The 19,908-nt window shown below is 51.2% G+C and overlaps 1 protein-coding gene across 1 annotated transcript in view; it reads left to right on the top strand.

The window, feature by feature from the left end:
• LOC144594267 (Y+L amino acid transporter 2-like) overlaps window positions 1–19,908 on the top strand; it is a 103,906-nt gene that overhangs the window by 28,105 nt on the left and 55,893 nt on the right. Inside the window, exon 5 of the mRNA XM_078400532.1 lies at window positions 2,124–2,247. Coding sequence (XP_078256658.1) covers window positions 2,124–2,247 — 124 coding nt within the window. The remainder of the gene's footprint in view (window positions 1–2,123; window positions 2,248–19,908) is intronic.

The following is a 19,908-nucleotide window of genomic DNA, read 5'->3' as shown; positions in this document are numbered from 1 at the left end:
AATCGTTTTGCCAAACACATGCTTGTCCTGCCAAAGCCTGCAGGATCTCCTGGTTGCTACCCATCTTAACTCCCTTCCCCATTCCCATACTGAACTTTCTGTCCTGGCCCTCCTCCATTGCCAGAGTGAAGCCATATGCAAACTGGAGGAACTGGACCTCATTTTCCTCTTGGGCATATTCCACCTGGTAGCTTACAACCCAACAGTATGAACAATGAATTCTCCAATTTTATGTTACACCCCTCCTTCCACCTCTTTCCTGTGCCCCCACCCAGTGCGCACCCTTTCCTTCCATTATCCCATCTCTCTTTGCTCCCATTTCCTTCTACATATATACCTCCCTCTGGCTTTACATTTCACTAAGTTTCTCTCCTTATCTGACACCCTTCTGTCTCTTTTTCATCTCCAGCCTTTGTCACTTACTCTAGCCATCTGCCAATCAAACTCCCTTAACCTGTGTCCACCTTTTACTTGCCAGGATTTGTCCATCCCCCCACCTTCAGCTTTAAAGTGCACTAGATCATGTGGACCCGTTGGGCCCAAACCTCCTCTGTGTTGGTGCAGCACCTTCTCCTCCCCCACTTCCCTCTCCCCCCTCCCCTCCCCCCTCCCCTCCCCCCTCCCTCCCTCCCTCCCTCCCCCTCTCCCCCTCACTCCACTCCCTCCCTCCCCCTCCCTCCCCTCCCTCCCTCCCCCTCCCTCCCCATCCCCCTCCTCTCCCCCTTCCCCTCCCCTCCACCCCCCTCAAACCCCCTAATCCCTCCTCCTCCCCCCTCCCTCTCCCTCCCACCTTCCCTGCACCCCCTCCCTCCCCCCTTTGCCCCCCCCCTCCCTCCCTTGGAGATAGATTTAAACTTTAAAATGTGAATAACTTAAAAAATATAACACCAATTTCAATTAAACCTTCCATTAGCACTAAAGGAACGATGGTGAGTAAGGTGGGCCTAAAATTGTTGCGCTATCATGTACCGTTTTGGCTGTAGTTCAGGAACAAACAAACAAACAAGAGTTTTAGTATATAGATTGTGGGTTTGGCATTTGAAAAGATATTTTGTAGTATTGTATTCTCCAGAATTTAGAAGAATAATAGATCGCATTGAAGCACACAATTTTCTTAACAGATATGATTGGCCAGTTGCAGGGAAAATGCTTCTTTTGGCTGAGGAGTATTGGACCAGAGGCCCTAGTTTTAGAATAAGATAAAGGTCATTTGGGAAAGAAATGAAGAAATATTTTTTCACTCAAAGCCCCAGATCACTGTAAAGGCTCAGCCCTTGTTTTTATTCAAAGTACAAATCGATGGATTAATGGACATTAAGGGAATCAACGGTTATGGGGATAGTCCTGGAAAATAGTGCTGAGGTAAGTGCAGCTAATGAATGGCAGATTAGGTTCGAAGGACAGTTTGTCTACGCCTGCATCTATTTCTATTTCATGTGACAGTGCAGGAGGACATATGCAATGGAGAGGGAGAAACTGGGAGACTGAAATGAAATTGATGCAAGACACAGGATAGAAGAAAATGTCAGCAAGGTAGCTGCAGGAGTTGTGGGCTTGCGGTATGTACTGCTTGCTAACCTTTCCCATGAAATGGAGTTGGAGAAACTGAGTAAGAGAAAAAAATTGATTCTCGTCTGGGCATCTCCTCTATTCCTAAGAAATTTAAAAAAGGTTATATTCATTGTATTTGTGGCAAAATAAAAATTATTGTCCTAAAGTTCAGCAGATAATTTCTTGATAGCCAATCCACAGAGAAACAGTATAAACATTTGAAATCATTTGTTAATGCCATATCTCTCTTGACTTTGCTAATTTTATTCTAATGTTACAACAGGAATTTCTGCCTGTATATTTTCTGCCTTGATATTAAATAAACCCTATGATTTATTTGATGAAATGTCAAATGACTGATATTTTATTGGTTCTTTATGTGGTGTTGGAACCATTGTAAAATCACCTCAGGTACAGTATTTGGATTAAATAAATAGGTTTGGTGGCATCTTATTTTACAAAATGGTCAATTCAACACTGAAAATTTGAACCATACATTTAGAGATGGATTGAGAGAACAAGAATCATCACTCACTTGAATAATCACACTGTGACCTTTCCTTGTTTTTCAGGAATCTTCCACTTGCCATTGTAATTTCATTGCCATTGGTGGTTATCTTATATATTCTAACAATTCTGAGTTATTACATAGTGTTAGAACCAAATACCGTCCTCACCTCTGATGCTGTGGCAGTGGTAAGTACATTTATTGTTGTTATGTGAGATATTTTTAAGTATTCCTTTTATTCAAACTGTGTATGCTTTGATTGCTTGAGATTTATGTGGATGATAATTAGAATAAATAGGTCGCAAATTGAGATGGCTTTGTGGAACAATAATTTCTTGACTTAAAGTGTTGGAGTAACTCAGCAGGTCAGGCAGCATCCCTGGAGAACAGTGATAAGTGACGTTTTGGGTCGAGAACCTTCTTCTAACTGATTGTACAGGGGGAGAAAAAAGCTGGAAGAGGGGAGAGGCAGGACCTGCGTGGCAGGTAATAGGTCGACGCAGGCGATGGAGGGGGTTTTGATAGGCAGCTGGTTGGAACAAAGGCCAATGATAAGAAAAGAAGGATGGGGTATGAGACAGAGACCCTTCCCTCCACAACGCCTTGGTTCACTCATTGCTTCACACCCAAACCACCGAGGCACTTTCCCCAGCAACAGCAGGAGATGTAACACCTATATCTCCTCCCTCGCCTCTATCCAGGGACCCCAGCTGTCCTTCCAGGTGAGATAGAGGTTCACGTGCACTTCCTCTAACCACATCTACTGCCTGCGGTGTCCCGATGTAGCCTCCTGTACATCAGCAAAACCAAATATAGACTTGGTGACTGATTTGCTGAACACTTGCACTCAGTCCACCAAGGCCCACTAAATCTCTTAGTTTCTAACCATTCCAACTCCCCTTCCCATTCCCACCCTGACTTTTCTGTCCTGGTCCTCCTTCATTGCCACAGTGAGACCACACTCAAATAGCAGGAACAGCACCTCATATTCCGTTTGGGTCGCTTACAACCTGTAATGGCAGTTTCTATACCTTCTCAAAGTCCAACTTCGATAGCCATTGCCGCTCGGGGCTGTGGTGGAGATATAGCTTATGCACACACCGCACTCTGAGATAACAAAAACAAATCTTCCAAATGCTGTTTCTGGATTAATTGGTCTTTATTAAAGTAGCACAAATCAAAAGAGTAATTCATAACTTTTCGTTCTTATCAGCTGTTTCCTCTTCAAACAACACAGTCGTTACCGTGTGGTCGTTACCGTGTGGGGGTTAGCACCTCACCTAGCACTCTGCACTTTATAATCTCACTTAATGTGCAATCAATAATTTACCTGAAGTTTCGACAGCATATAATTTCTTCCTCCATGTCCAATCTGTTTATGAATATGTCGTAACAGCAATGTTGAAATATGAAAGTCCTTCGAGAGAATAATAGGATGTTTAGCCACTTCAGACATCGCTAGTTTATTCAGGCGACCACCTACTCTCAGAAGTCCTTTATCCAGTATCGGATTAAGCCTGTATAAATGACTACTTCTTTTAACACCATGCTCACCAGCTTCTAATGTTGATAGCTCTTCCTTGTATTCTTGTCTTTGACAGAAAGAGATAACTGCATTTTCTGCCTTAAAAAGATCACCAGGACATAAACACAGTCCTCGGTATGATGCCTTAAAGATTTGCATCTCTTTGTCAACCTTTTCTTTCAGCTTGCCAGGATCCGTTTCAAAGCTACTCATAGCAGCCTGAGTTTCCTTTCTCTTACGAGTCCACTGCAAAAGCGTTGTCTTTACTTTAGGAAACCAAGTTAACACAGTCTTCAACTTATTCCATGATGAGAAATGGGTAAATCCAATGGATCCTTGATAATGACATTCACTGAGATGTCTTGCTTGATCTCCGGATCATTAGCAGAGATTTCAGATTCCAGGTTAAGCTTTGGCCATTCTCTGTCTGGTTTACAGAGAAACTATGGCCCATTGATCCATCTCTTCCTGCTTAAGAAGCGGTCTGCTTTTGATCCTCTAGAGGCTTCATCCGCAGGATTTTCCTTGGTATTAACATATTTCCACTGTAATACATTAGTAGCATCCCTTACAAAAGAGATCCTGTTTGCTACAAATGTTAGGAAGAGTTTGTTTTCATTGTTGATGTACTTAAACACTGTCATGCTATCAGTCCAGAAGGTAGATTCCTCCAGCTTAAGCTGGTTCTTTTTGCAGCAATATGTCAATTCTGACAGCTAAGACTGCGGCTGTAAGCACCATTCTAGGAATCATCATTTGCTTTAATGGTGCCACTCTGGCCTTTCCCATTAAGAACGCAACATGTACTTCATTGTTATAATTTTCCAGTCTTAGATATGAAACAGTACCGTAACCTCTTTCACTTGCATCAGAAAAGTGATCCAGCTGTACATATTTGATTCGACTAAAGTTTGTAGGCTTCATACACCTTTCCACTCTGAACTCCGAGATCTTGTCGAGATCTACTAACCACTCTGTCCATCGCTGAGAGAAGATTTTCGTTGTACTCTCATCTCATCCAAGTTTCTTCTTATAGAGATCCTGCAAAATTAACTTGGCTGGTAGTGTAAATGGTGCAAGAAATCCCAAAGGGTTGTAAACAGAACCAATCACGGACAGGATGCCCCGTCTTGTACATGGTCACTCCTGAATCGAGATTCTGAACTTGAAGACATCTGTTTCAATGCACCAATGCAATCCCAGTGCTCTCTCCATGGGCAGATTGTCTTTGTCCAAATCCAACTCCTGGGTCTCCTTGGCTCTGTTATCTAGTGGAATGGTTTCCAATACAGCACGGCTGTTGCTGATCCATTTCGATAGCATGAATCCTCCCTTGTTGCAGAGGGAAGTCAGGTGTTTTACCATTTGGATTGCTTCCTGATGATGGATTTTAAACAATTGTCCACATAGAAATTGCTCTTTACTGTGTTTGTCACTTCTGGAAAGTGAGCTTTATTGTCCTCGGCAATCTTCCTCAATGCAAAGTTTGAACAACTCGGTGATAACGCTGCTCCAAAGAGATGTACCTTCATCCGATATTCAACGAGATCTTGTTGTGCATCACCATCCGGCCACCATAGGAATCGCAAATAGTCGACATGCTTTTCCAATACCGTGACCTGATGAAACATTGCCCTGATATCCGCCATCAAAGCCACCGGCTCTTGTCTGAATCTGATGAGAACTCTGATGAGTGAGTTCGTTAGGTCTGGACCCTGCAGCAGTTGACAGTTAAGTGATTTACCCTTAAAAAAATGCAGCACAGTCGAAGACCACACTTAAAGTTCCTTTCTTTGAATGATACACCCCATGGTGTGGGATATACCAAAGCTCTCCATCACTTCGGTTCAGCTGGTCTTCTGGTACCCTTTCAGCATAACCATTATCATATCATATCATATATATATACAGCCGGAAACAGGCCTTTTCGGCCCTCCAAGTCCGTGCCGCCCAGCGATCCCCGTACATTAACACTATCCTACACCCACTAGGGACAATTTTTACATTTACCCAGCCAATTAACCTACATACCTGTACGTCTTTGGAGTGTGGGAGGAAACCGAAGATCTCGGAGAAAACCCACGCAGGTCACGGGGAGAACGTACAAACTCCTTACAGTGCAGCACCCGTAGTCAGGATCGAACCTGAGTCTCCGGCGCTGCATTCGCTGTAAAGCAGCAACTCTACCGCTGCGCCACCGTGCCGGTGTGGAAAGATGTATATTCATCATGAAATTTCGTATTCTTGCCAAACTTGCGTTTCAGATTCTGAATGCGTTGCTCTGCAATGCAACGGTTATTCGGCAGACTAACACTTTCTTGTTTGAAAGGTAAGTCTAGGCAATCATCTTTACTGAGGGATTCATAATACTCAAGAACTTTACCTCTTCTCTGGACATTTCTTCTGATTCCTTTCTGGTTCGTTCATTGAAGTCATGATTGTATTGCTTGATCAACAACTCCTCTAGATTTACAATAGATATTCGATTGACGGCAGCAGCAGTATGGTTATTCTTTTTCCTGCTTTTGTTGGTCCTTGTCAAGGAGCCATAGATAACCCATCCGAGTAGGGTTCTCACAGCAAATGGTCCATCCTCTTGACTGATAACAACCTCTCTAGGTTCCAATGCCTTCAAAGCATTCGTAGGTCGATACCAGAATTTATTTTAGGTATCTTGACATCCTTCAAGTAAGGCCATTTTTTCAAGTCTTCTTGCTGAGGTATATTTGGATGAGAAACAGGCATAGTCTCATGTGCAAACACATCAGATATTTGTATAAAATTGTTTTCCTCCAGACTAGATATTTCCATACTTGTGGTATGATGACTATCGCAGCATTTCTGATCATTCATGGTATTCAAGAGAAGCTTAATCTTTTCTTCTGTGATGTTCAGCCTTCTCATCAAACTTTCTGTGCAAAAGGTAGCTGAACTTCCACTGTCCAAAAATGCGTATGTTTGCAACACTGTATTCCCCTTGATGCTCCTTACCTGTACTGGTAATATGGAGAAAATACAGGTTTCTACCCCAGCCCCAATATGCGCATTTATCTGAGGTGAGGCAACAACATCACTCATAGCTGGCTTCTCCTTTTTTTCTATTGGCTCTGGCTTCACGTCTGTTCAGTGTGAAGTAATTCAGGATGACCTTGCTTGCACATATTACAAGTTATCCAACTCCTGCAGTCTTTAACCATGTGTCCTTTCCTCAAACCTCCATAACAGATTCCTTTCTCCTTCAAGAAGCCCATTTTTCTTTATATTCCTTCTTCTTGAATTTTCGACACTGTAGTGGGTCTGGATGCAGCAGGAATCAGGCAAGATGCCAGGTAAGGATTAACAGTAATTTTAATGTAGCCTCAGAACATCCACTCTCTTCAGTTTCCCGCACAAGCAAACCCTGTAGCTCCAGACCCCTCCCCAGCCCTGTCCACTCAGTGCCGAGGGGGATGACCCAGGGAGTGGCCTAATCCCCGGGCACCGCCGCAAGACCCCCCCCCTCCCAAGAACCGGAGGCACGAAACGGACAGGGGGACATATGAGACGACCAGCCTGTGTGCGCACCACGGCAATCGCAGGAACCATAACCACTCCGCCAGGGGAAGAAAACCGTGGGGTCGCTGGGGGTAAGGGCCGAGACGCAGGACGACCCCGAGGGCGAGGCCACGGCAGTAGGACCAGCTGGCTAATGTCCACCTGCGCCGGCTTCAACCGCGAAATAGAGACTGTCTCAGGACGACCCCCCATGTCCAAAACGAAGGTGGCAGAGCCACGCTCGAGCACCTTGAATGGCGCTTCATACGGACGCTGAAGGGGCGTCCGGTGTGCATCGCGGCACAAGAAAACAAACGGACAGACCTGCAGAGCGGAAGGGACATGCGACTGACCCGAACCATGGCTCGATGTCGGCACTGGTGCCAGCTAGCCCACTGTCTCCCGAAGGCGTTGCAAGGCGGCCGATGGTTGTTCTGCCTGCCCCTGGGCTGATGGAATAAACTCACCGGGCACTGTCAGTGGGGCCCCGTACACCAATTCAGCCGAGGAGGTGGCCAAGTCCTCTTTGGGTGCAGTGCGGACGCCCAGTAAAACCCACAGCAACGCGTCGACCTAGTCCGGGCCAACGAGCCGGGCCTTCAGGGCAGCTTTGAGCTGGCGGTGGAAGCGCTCCACCAGGCCGTTCGCCTGCGGATGGTACGCCGTGGTGCGGTGCAGGTTAACCCCCAGTAGGCGAGCCATGGCCGACCACAGTTCGGAGGTGAATTGCGGCCCTCGGTCGGACATGATGTCGAGCGGCACCCCAAATCTGGCAATCCAGTGTGCCGCCAAAGCATGGGCGCAAGTAGAGGCAAAGGTGTCCGGCAGTGGAACTGCTTCCGGCCACCGCGTGAAACGGTCAACCACAGTCAGGAGGTGGGTGAAGCCCTGAGAAGGCGGCAGCGGCCCCACGATGTCCACGTGGATGTGGTCGAACCGCTGTCGAGGGACGATAAACTCCTGGAGCGGCGCTCGCCCATGCCGCTGTACTTTGGCAGTTTGGCACGGGATGCAATTGCGCGCCCAATGCCCAACCTGTTTATGTAACCCGTGCCACACGAAACGGGAAGCCACGAGGGTTGTCGTCGCCCGAATGGAAGGGTGGGCCAGACCGTGGAGCACCTCGAACACTCTGCGCCGCTAGGCAACGGGAACGATAGGCCGCGGCTGCCCGGTGGATACATCACACTGCAGCGTTGTGCCCCCAGTGCCACAGGGAACATCCTCTAACCGCAGGCCCGAAACGGCGGTACGATAGGCGGACATCTCATCGTCCGTCAACTGCGCCACCGCCAGGGCTGAGTAGTCGATGCCATCGGCCACTTGCAGGACGGCGTGGACCGCGGGTCGAGACAAGGCGTCGGCCACTCTGTTGCCTTTGCCCCCGATGAAATGGATGGAGGTAGTGTACACCAAGACGAAAGCCAACTGCCACTGCTGGCGAGCTGACCACGGGTCGGACATCTTGGCGAACGCAAAGGTGAGGGGCTTGTGGTCAGTGTACGCGGTGAAGGTTCGCCCCTCGAGGAAGTAGCGGAAGTGGCGGACTGCGACGTAAAGGGCAAGGAGCTCGCGGTCAAAGGCACTGTAGTTCCGCTGTGCGCCGCTGAGGTGCCTGCTGAAGAAAGCGAGAGGCTTCCAACACCCATCAATCTGCTGTTCTAGCACCGCCCCAACCGCCACATCCGAAGCGTCGACCGTCAGGCTGGTTGGTGCATCCGCCCGTGGGAGCATCGTGGTCGTAGCCAGGGCATCCTAGGCGTGGTGGAATGCCGCCACCGCATCGTCAGTCCATTCGACCTCCTTGCGCTTGCTCGCCATGAGGTGGAACAGTGGACACATGATCCAGGCCGCAGACGGCACAAATCGGTGGTAAAAGGCCACCATCCCAATGAACTCTTGGAGGCCCCTCATGGTTGTCGGGCGTGGAAACTGGCGCACCGCGTCCACCTTGTCCGGGAGCGGCAGCGCCCCGTGCGGGGTCACGTGGTGGCCCAGGAAATTGATGGACGCCACCCCGAAACGGCATTTGGCTATGTTGATGGCCAGCCCATGATCGCTGAGGCCCTGGCATAGCTGGCGGAGATGGGTAGCATGCTCCGGTCTTGAGCGGCTTGCCACCAAAATGTCATCGAGGTACACGTACACAAAGTCCAGGCCACGGCACACACAGTACATAAGCCGCTGCAAAGCTTGCGCAGCGTTCTTAAGTCCAAACGGAGGAGTTCGAAAAGGCCAAATGGTGTCACGATGGCCGTCTTGGGGACGTCGTCTGGGTGGACGGGGATCTGATTGTAGCCACACACCAAATTGACCTTGGAAAACACCGTGGCCCCAGCCAGGTGTGAGTTAAAGTCCTGAATGTGGGGGACCGGATACCTGTCAGCGATGGTAGCATTGTTAAGCCGATGGTAGTCACCACAAGGGCGCCAGCCACCGTCTGCCTTGGGGACAATATGGAGCGGGGACGCCCACGGGCTGTCTGAGTGGCGCACAATACCCAGGGACTCCATAAGGCGGAACTCCTCCCGAGCGAGACGGAGCTTGTCCAGTGGAAGACGCCGCGCCCGGGCGTGCAGGGGCGGGCCAGTGGTGGGAATGTGATGCTCCACCCCGTGCTTCGGGGCGGAGGAATGGAACTGGGGGTCGAGGATTTTGGGGAACTCAGCCAGAATGCGTGAGAATGCAACGTCCACGGATGACAGGGGCCCATCAGGCAGCACGACCGGATCGCCCACGCGGAGGGAAACAGGCTGCAACGTGACGGAGTGCACCAAACACTGCCGCTTGACGTCCACGAGCAGGGAATGTGCCCGTAGAAAGTCCGCACCCAGCAACGGCTAGGACACATCTGCAATGACGAATGGCCATGAGAAGCGGCCCTCTCCGAAGTTGAGGGAGAGCGTGCGCACCCCATATGAGCGGATTGGAGTCCCGTTTGCTGCGGCGAGGAGGGGGCCGCGTTTACCACCGTGGAGGTCAGCATTCGAAGGGGGAAGAACGCTCACCTCAGCCCCTGTGTCCACAAGGAAACGAGCCCCGGAGCGGCGATCCACGCAAACACGCGATGAATCTGGCTGGCCGCCGAAGCAATCACTGACGGCCGACCCCTGCGTTTCCCGGGAACGAACAGGGCTGCCGACATTGACGGGCTGAAGGGCCCCAGCGCCGGTGAAAGTAGCACCAGCCCCCTCTGCTGGCGTCTGTGGAAACGGGCGGCTGTGCGGGCCGATCCGACCACCAGCGACCTCTGGTGGTGTGCGGAGGAACTGCCGGCAGGCTGCGCGGGAAAGACGTGCTGCCGGCCGGGTGTACCGTTGCTGCCGGGTCCCGCTGCGAAGGACGTCAAGGAGCGGTGGAGATGCGGACGATCGAGGCCCCTACCTGCGGATCGTTGTCAGTCATCGGAGGGACTTCCAGCGCGTCGAGGGCCAGCTGATGGGCCATCCAAAGTTCATCGGCGCGCTCGCCCACCGCCTGCATGTTGGTGAACGGGTCGTTGTTGAGCTGCTGGTGGAGATCGGACGGCAGCTGCAGCAGGTAAGAATGTTTAAATAAAAAGCAGGGCTCGTGGTCGCCCATCAGGGCCAACATATCGCCCAGCAGTACCGATGGGCGGCGGTCACCCAGGCCGGTCATCCGAAGGATCTGGTTCGCGTGCTCGGCCTCACTGAGGCTGAACTTCCGTAGAAGAAAGGCCTTGAGGCCCTCATACTTATCATCCGCCGGGGGGGGGGGGGGGGGGGGCGTGGAGGAAAGGTCAGACCCGTCGGGCAGTGGCCTGGTCGAGGGTGCCAATAACATAAAAGTACTTGGTGGCGTCGGCTGTCACGCCCCGCAGTGCAAACTGCGCCTCGGCCTGGTCAAACCAGAAGTCAGGGTCATCGGTCCAAAGGGGAGGCAGTTTCAACGCCACGGCGTGGAGAGCGGTGCGGTCGGCAGTGTCCACGGGGTGGGTCCGGCAGGGTGCAGAGGCGGCTGACCGGCAGGGCCGGGTAGTGCGGGTTGAGGAGCGTTCGGGTCCATCGCGACTTGCGAGGAAATGTCGAGGGTCTCCAGTGTAGTGGGTCTGGATGCAGCAGGAATCAGGCAAGACGTCAGGTAAGGATTAACAGTAATTTTAATGTAGCATCAGAACATCCACTCTCTTCAGTTTCCCGCACAAGTTAACTCTAGCCCCTTCAGGCAAACCCCGTAGCTCCAGACCCCTCCCCAGCCCTGTCCACTCAGTGCCGAGGGGGATGACCCAGGGAGTGGCCTAATCCCTGGGCACCACCACAACACCACCTTATGGTTTGACCAACTTCATTACATGACAAACAAAACTCTTGTGGCCTAATGGTAGATGCATCTCTTTTCATTCCGCTTTTCGTTTCTACAGGTATTACAGGCGGCAGCAAAACTGCTCTCCTTAGGTCCTGATCTTCCTTTTGTTTTAGTAAAGGTAGAGCTTTTGACAGTTGCAATTGGTTTAGGATCTCGAATATTTCCATGGCGTAGATTTGACCGTACATCCCTTTCCATGAAACCCACCAGGTCAGGAAACATGGCCTCTCGATCCTCACCTTCCTGTATCAGACCTGCTTTATCTCTCCACCTTTCTCTAAGCCTATAGGGCACTTTTAGAATGATAGCCTTCATATTACTAACGACATTTATTTCTTCCATGTGGTTGCTATTTCTCATCGAGTTACAACAACCCCTAAGAAATATCGCACTCATGCAAACCCTTCACATCTTCCGCCTTGATAACTGGCCAAGCAAAGGCCTTCCTCATGTATGCATTAGCAATCTTCTGTTAGCAAAATGCTCTTTAAGCAACTCTCTGGACGTTCGATAGCCCGCATCCGCAGGCAAATGTTGACAACTTTTAACAAGCTGGTTCGAATATCCGCTTGTGTATTGCTCCAGAAATCGTAAGCGTTTTCTGTGACTAGTAGTTTTCATTTCCACTCCTTCTTCAAACGCGATTATGAAAGTTTCATATTGCAAAGGGTCACCATCATATTTAGAAATTTCCATTGGGGATAAGGTGGAAGAGAGATTTTGTTGAGCTAGGAGCTCGCTGATTCTCGTTTGATTCCTCACCAATTCATAGAATTCACTTTGAGATCCCTGGCTTGGTGCAGATCGATCTGGGTAGATTTTGTCACGAGTCCCATGACCAGTTGTTGTCCCTGGCTGGGCGCAGGTGGCTGATGAACAGGCCTCTGAGAAGAGTAGTGGGTTGGCTTATTTCGAGTCTCAACAGACATCCCAAAGGTTGGTTGCTTCGGTCTAGCATCCGGTTGCTTTGGTCTAGCACCCGGTTGCTTTGGTGAAGTTTTGTAGCCCATCCACTTACTCAGTGTCAGGTCTGCATCACGAGACCAGACCGGTTCTGGCTGTGGGTTGACTTTGGCTGCTGTTTCCAACTTAATAGCTCCTTGGACGAAGGAACTCTTCTTCTGAGATACTCTCGAGCCGCATTTTGATCTTTGGCCTTCCAGTATGTCCCTCCTTGCTCCGGCAACTGCCAGCTTTGTGGCTATTTCCAACTGTTCCTTTTTCTTCCTCAACTGCCTATTTCGTTCCTCAGCCTCCCTCTTCAGCTGTTCTGCTTGTTTCTCAGCCTCTCTCTTCAGCTGCTCTGCTTGTCTTTTCAGCTGTTCATCTCGTTCCTCAGCCTCCCTCTTCAGCTATTCTTCTTGTTCCTCAATCTCCCTCTTCAGCTGTTCTTCTCCTTCCTCAATCTCATATTTTTTCTCCAAGGCGGCAGCAAACAAGAGAGCAGCCATCTCAGCTTCGGCTTCCATTTGAGCAGAGACCCTATGTCTTGATCTTCGTGTTGAAACGTTCGAGACACTACCCTGAGGTGTAATTTCTTCTCCCACTTCAACAGCTTCTGGCGTCGCTTCTCCCATTTCAGAGCACAATGTTCGGGCTACGATTTCAGACAATCACTTCTCCACGTCTGCCATGAAACCATTGAAAAATTCCACCCTTTCTTCGAACCACTTGATGTGCTTTTCATGTTGCTCCTCTGGTAGTGGTAAACTCAGTATTGAGTGTTATTTGTCTCCAACCTCATGGCAGAGGTCGAGTAATTGATCCAGATTAGATTGTACTCTCCTCGCATTCTCATTTGATTCCATTTCTTCTGGATTTAAATTCTTCTGGATCCAGTTTCTTCTGGATTTCAATTAACTTGATAACCTGGTTCCACAACTTGTCTCTATCCTTCTGGCATCTTTCCAGGTAGGCTGCTGCTCGCTTCTGGCTGAGCTTGACGCTTCTCTTCTCATATTGTCTTGATTCTTGCTCCGCATCTCCCTCCTGTGGCGGTTCTTCTTCATACTTACCTGCCGAAAGATCCATGATGAATTGGTGCTTATTGCTATATTCCATAAATACCAGAAGAATTCAAAACAGAATGGGTATTTCTTCAAAACACATCATTAACTTCAAGGTTATGAAGGTCTTATGAAGGTCTTACCAGTATCTATGGTAAACAATTGTTAGCTGAGTACACCTTATCTTGTAGATGTTCACAACATTGTTATTTTCAAGATCGTACTCTCCGAGTTTGGTTTGCTTATCTTCATGTAGCATAAACAAGCTTCTTGTATTACACAGTACTTCTGCAGAATATTCCCACAGGGTTTTAAGTTTTTAAACTTCTTAGCTTAAAATTACGACTAAACAGACGTGATTACTCACGGTACCTGGTCAATGAAGTCTTCAATCTTCCAATGATCCAGGTGTTGACCGTGTCAATTTGCCTTCGACCGGCAGATTCTTTGTTCCAGGATTTAAGCTCTAATCCCTGGCAGAGATTCAGCTTCTTCTTCAGTTCCTTGTCCACTCGTAGATCAGTCTTTTTTTTAGATTCCATTCGTAGAACAGTTTTTTACATAGATGTAATGGCAGTCTCTATACCTTCTCAAAGTCCAACTTCGGTAGCCATTACTGCTTGGGGATGTGGTGGAGATATACATTACGCACTCTGAGATAACAAAAACGAATCTTCCAAATGCTGTTTCTTGATTAATTGGTCTTTATTAAAGTAGCAAAATCAAAAGAGTAATTCATAAGTTTTCATTCTTATCAACTCTTTCCTCTTCAAACAACACAGTCGTTATCGTGTGATCATTACTGTGTGATCGTTACCGTGTGGTCGTTGCCGTGTGGTCGTTACCGTGTGGTTGTTACCATGTGGTCATTACCGCCTGATAAAAAACTATTCTCTCCATCCTCCGAGGCTAAACTAACCACCAATCTCTGTGGCTATGCTAGCCTCCTCAGATGTAGACACTTATGGCGAGTCGTAGGCGATGTGCGTTGAGGTAGACATTTATTGTAAGACTAACAACCGTGACAAAACCAACGCAGTTAAACGACAGACAACCATAAATCTTACTGTCTCTCTCGGAGTTCTAAACCAGACTGCTCGGTTTCTTTTACCTGCGCACCACCTCACCTCTTCTACCAATCAGAGGGTTCGATGGTCTGGACCAATCCCTGTGCCCCTACATGACCCCCCCCAGAACCCTCGGCGCGGTACCGGGCACGTGCCCGGACCACCCGACCGGAGTGGGTGCGGAGAGGAGAGGGAGGCCCCACCGGGGGTGGGGACGGGGAAGCCGGCACCGCGGGAGGAGGGGAAAGTGACGGAGCCGGAGGCGGCCGTGGCAAGGCGACCGGGGGAAGAGGAGTCCCGAACGGGGGCAGTGAGGGCGAAAACTGCTGTACGGGAGCCGCGGCCGGGGGTCGGCCCCGGCGAGGAGGTTGAGCCGCTGTGAGGGGCTGGTCTGGGTCCAAATAGGCAGGCTTGAGGCGGGACACCGAGACGACTTCCTGTCATGTGCCCACTTCCAACGTGAAGGTGACTGTGCCTTTCTTCACTACCCTGAACGGACCCTGGTAAACCGGCCGGAACGGGGGACGGTGGGCATCGATGCGTCGGAACACAAACTCGCAGTCGCCCAAGGCCGGCGGGACATGTGAAGGGGGATCCCCGTGACGAGAAGCAGGGACCGGGGCCAGGGACCCCACCCGCGCTCGGAGTGAAGCTAAGAGTGCTGGCATGGAGGGAGGGGGGGTAGAACATTGAGGGAGAACGTCGCCTGGTACCCGCAGGGGCGAGCCATAGACCAGGTCTGCCGAGGAAGCTCCGAGATCGTGCTTCGGAGCCGTGCGGATACCCAGGAGAACCCATGGGAGCTGGTCGGCCCAGTCGGGGCCGGACAGGCGGGCAGTGAGGGACGCTTTAAGGTGCCTGTGGAACCGCTCCACCATCCCGTTGGCCTGGGAGTGATAGGCGGTGGTTTGCTGTAATCGGGACCCGCACAGCTGAGTCAGAGCCACCCACAGGGACGAGGTGAATTGGGCGCCCCGGTCGGTAGTGATGACGTCCGGGACGCCGAAACGGGCAACCCAATTTAGTGCCAGAGCCCGAGCGCAGGAGGCTGCTGAGGTGTCGGACAACGGGAGCGCCTCTGGCCACCGGGTGAACCGCTCGACTACCGTGAGGAGGTGGGTGTAGCCCCTGGAGTGGGGTAACGGGCCGACGAGATCCACATGGATGTGGAGGAATCGGACTGCGGGGACCGTGAACTGCTGGACGGGGGGCCGAGTGTGCTGGTGTACCTTGGAGGTTTGACACGGAATGCAGGAGCGGGACCAGGCAGCCACCTGCCTCCGCAGCCCGTGCCAGACAAAGCGAGCCGCAACCAGAGCCGAAGTGGCCCGGATGGACGGATGTGCCAGGCCATGAATAGTATCAAAAACCTGGCGCCGCATGGAAGTGGGCACTATCGGGCGAGCGCGTGGCAGAGAAACATCGCACCAGAGTTTGGTACGAGTGAGACCACAGGCTACCTGTGCCAACCGCAACCCCGAGGTGGTGTGGGGGTACAGGGAGGGGGTGTCTTCCAGGCGCTGAGCCTCCGCGAGCTCCTGGAAATCCACCCCGGAACTTACCTCGGCAACCGGGGAAACTGCCGGTCTGGACAGGGCATCCGCCACGGCGTTTAGTTTTCCCGCAATGTGCCGAACGTCGGTGGTAAATTCGGAAACGAAAGTGAGGTGTCTCTGCTGGCGGGCCGACCACGGATCGGAAACCTTCGAAAAAGCAAACGTCAGTGGCTTGTGGTCAGTGAAAGCCACAAAAAAGCGACCCTCTAAAAAATAGCGAAAATGACGGATCGCCAGGTAGAGGGCCAGGAGTTCCCGATCAAAGGCACTGTAACCTATTTCGGGGCGAGTGAGCTGGCGGCTGAAAAACGCCAAAGGGTGCCAGAGGCCGTTAACCTGCTGTTCTAAGACGCCCCCCACCGCCACGCCGGAGGCATCGACAGTGAGGGCGGTGGGGGCAGAGGAGCGCGGGTGGACAAGCATGGTGGCGTTCACGAGGGCCAGCTTGGCCGCCACGAAATCCGCGTCGGCAGCAGGGGACCACACGAGCTCGGTGGGGTTACCCGCGAGGCATTGGAAAAGGGGGCGCATGATCCGAGATGCCGCCGGGATGAATCGGTGGTAAGAATTCACCATGCCTACAAATTCTTGTAACCCTTTGATAGTGTCGGGGCGGGGAAAAGAGCGGATAGCAGCCACCTTCTCGGGCAAGGGAACGGCACCGGCCTGTGTGATCCGATGACCCAGGAAATCGACTGAGGATAGTCCGAATTGGCATTTGGACGGGTGTAGGATCAGACCGTGGTCCTGCAACCTTTGGAATATGGAGCGCAGGTGGGACCGGTGTTCGTGAGCCGACCCACTTGCCACGAGAATATCGTCCAGATAGATGAACACAAAAGGCATACCCCGACCCACATGATCCATGAGGCGTTGGAACGCTTGGGCGGCGTTTTTGAGGCCGAAAGGCATCCGCAGCCACTCAAAAAGCCCGAACGGGGTGATCGTGGCGGTCTTAGGGATGTCTGCAGGGCGAACCGGGATCTGGTGATACCCTCGGACTAAGTCCAGTTTTGAGAATACCGTGGCACCCTCTAGGCTGGCAGAAAAAACCTGAATATGCGGGATCGGGTATCGGTCAGCCGTGGTGATGGCGTTCAGACGTCGGTAATCGCCACACGGTCTCCACCCCCCAGATGCTTTAGTCAAGTCAAGTCAAGTCAATTTTATTTGTATAGCACATTTAAAAACAACCCACGTTGACCAAAGTGCTGTACATTTGATTAGGTTCCAATAGAAAAAAAAATGAAAACATACAGTAGCACGCAAACAGTTCACAGCGCCTCCTCAATGAGCCTCAAACGCTAGGGAGTAGAAATATGTTTTGAGCCTGGACTTAAAGGAGTCGATGGAGGGGGCAGTTCTGATCGGGAGAGGGATGCTGTTCCACAGTCTAGGAGCTGCAACCGCAAAAGCGCGGTCACCCCTGAGTTTAAGCCTAGACCGCGGGATAGTGAATAGCCCCAAGTCGGCCGATCTGAGGGACCTGGAGTTAGAGAGGGGGGTTAGAAGATTTTTGATGTAGGGGGGGGGAGTGTCCATTTAGGGCTTTATACGTGAATAGGAGGAGCTTGAAGTTGATTCTGTACCGTACAGGGAGCCAGTGGAGAGAGGCCAGAATCGGGGTGATGTGGTCCCTTTTACGGGTACCCGTCAGGAGTCTCGCTGCGGCGTTTTGGACCAGTTGCAGGCGGGACAGGGAAGATTGGCTGATCCCAGTGTATAGGGAGTTGCAGTAGTCTAGGCGGGAGGAAATGAAAGCGTGAATGATTTTTTCTGTGTCGTCGAATTTGAGGAAAGGTTTGATTTTAGCTATGGTTCGAAGTTGGAAGAAGCTGGCTTTTACCACAGCGTTGACTTGCTTATCAAATTTTAATGCAGAGTCAAATATCATGCCGAGGTTTTTGACATGCGGTTTGACTAGGCAGGATAGGCTTCCAAGACTGCCTGTTATCAATTTGATGGAGTCGGGGGGGCCGAATAGGATGACCTCAGACTTGCTCTCATTTAATTGGAGGAAGTTCTGTGCCATCCAACATTTTATGTCCTCAAGGCAGTGTGAGAGGCTGTTTAAATTTGACTGGTTGTTGGGTTTCAGGGGGAGGTAAAGCTGAGTGTCATCGACATAGCAGTGGAAAGAAATGCCGTGCCTTTGAATGATTTGGCCAAGGGGGAGCATGTATAGAGAGAAGAGAATGGGGCCTAGGATGGAGCCTTGTGGAACTCCGCAGGAGAGGCTAGCTGGAGCAGAGGAATAACTGCCTATGTTGATGGCGAAACTCCTATCTTTGAGGTACGAAGCGAACCAGCTCAGGGCAGTGCCATCAATGCCAACCGCGTACCGGAGACGGTCAATAAGGATGGTGTGGTCCACTGTATCGAATGCTGCGCTGAGGTCGAGAAGGAGCAGGATTGCACAGTCACCGGTGTCGATGGCGAGAAGCAGGTCGTTGTGTACCTTCAACAAGGCAGACTCTGTGCTGTGGTGGGCTCTGAAACCTGACTGGAAACTTTCCAGGATGGTGTTTTGGTGCAGGTAGGGCACTAATTGGTTAAGGATTGCCTTTTCAAGGACTTTTGACAGGAATGGCAGTTTGGAAATGGGTCTGTAGTTGCTAGGCAAGGTGGGGTCTAGGTTAGGTTTTTTCAGTAGGGGCTGGACCACCGCGTGCTTGAAACTGGTTGGAACAGTGCCAGTGGCCAGAGAACTGTTGATAATAGAGAGGATGCTGGGACCAGCTATTGCAATGACATCCTTCAGAAGGGCAGTGGGGGCAGGATCAAGGGGGCAGGTTGCAGGTTTCATAGTGGAGACAAGCTTTGCAAGGGAGGATAGAGTGACGGGTTGGAAGCAGTCCAATTTAGATGAACAGACTAGTGAGACAGCTAGGTCACGGGTGGACCATGTGTAACGGTGAGGCCCACTCGCTGTCTGACGGGCGTATGATCCCCAGCCGTTCCAAAGTGAGGAACTCTTCGCGAGCGACTGCCAGCTTATCAGGGGGTAGGCGTCGAGCTCGGGCGAAAACAGGCGGTCCCTCCGTAGGGATGAAGTGCACGACTCCGTGCTTGGCGGCAGGTGTGTCGAAACGCTGGACTAGGAGCTCCGGGAATTCAGCGAGTATCGCAGCAAACGGGTCAGAGGTCGTGGTGACGGCCTGGACGGTCGGGCTGGATGACACGGAAACCGAAGGAGCGGGAGGGTCAACGCTACTGGACGACGGCTGCAGGCTCTTCCCGCGGACGTCAGGGATCAATGAAAAAGCCCAAAGGAAATCTGCTCCCAGGATTGCCTGGCCTACATCCGCGATGATGAAAGTCCAGTTGTAGGTCCTGGAACCAAAGGACAGGGACGTGTCCCGTGTTCCGTAGGTACGGACAGGGCTGCCGTTCACCGCAATGAATGGGGGGCCGGTCTTACCTGATCGCGCTTCCTGGCAGGATGGAGGCACAATGCTGACGATCGCCCCGGTGTCCACGAGGAAAACGGTACCTGTATGTTGCTCAGCGAGGTAGAGGCGATGGTTCTGGCCGATCGAGATTGCCTCTACATTTGATCAGCCGAGGCATTTCCCGAGAATGTGCAGGGGCTTCTACAGTTGCGTGCCGCTGCTCCCCACCGTTTATGAAAGAAACACCAGCCGCGCTGGTGTGTTTCTATGTCGCGGGCCTGTTTCAAAATGGCGCCGTCGACGTAGCAGCTTGGCGGGTTTTTTGAAAAGTGGCGGGCGGTTGGGCGCCATCTTGGCCGCGCGGTCGGTCGCTCACCGGTGTGGAAACCCGATTTACTGAGCCGGGGCGCCTCGTCTTTGCCGGGACCAGTGCGTCCGCCTTT

This window comes from Rhinoraja longicauda, chromosome 6 (genome assembly GCF_053455715.1).
Source record: "Rhinoraja longicauda isolate Sanriku21f chromosome 6, sRhiLon1.1, whole genome shotgun sequence".
NCBI classification, from domain to species: Eukaryota; Metazoa; Chordata; class Chondrichthyes; order Rajiformes; family Arhynchobatidae; genus Rhinoraja; species Rhinoraja longicauda.
The sequence above is the reverse complement of the archived record's forward strand: the minus strand, read 5'-3'. Positions and strand labels throughout refer to the sequence as shown.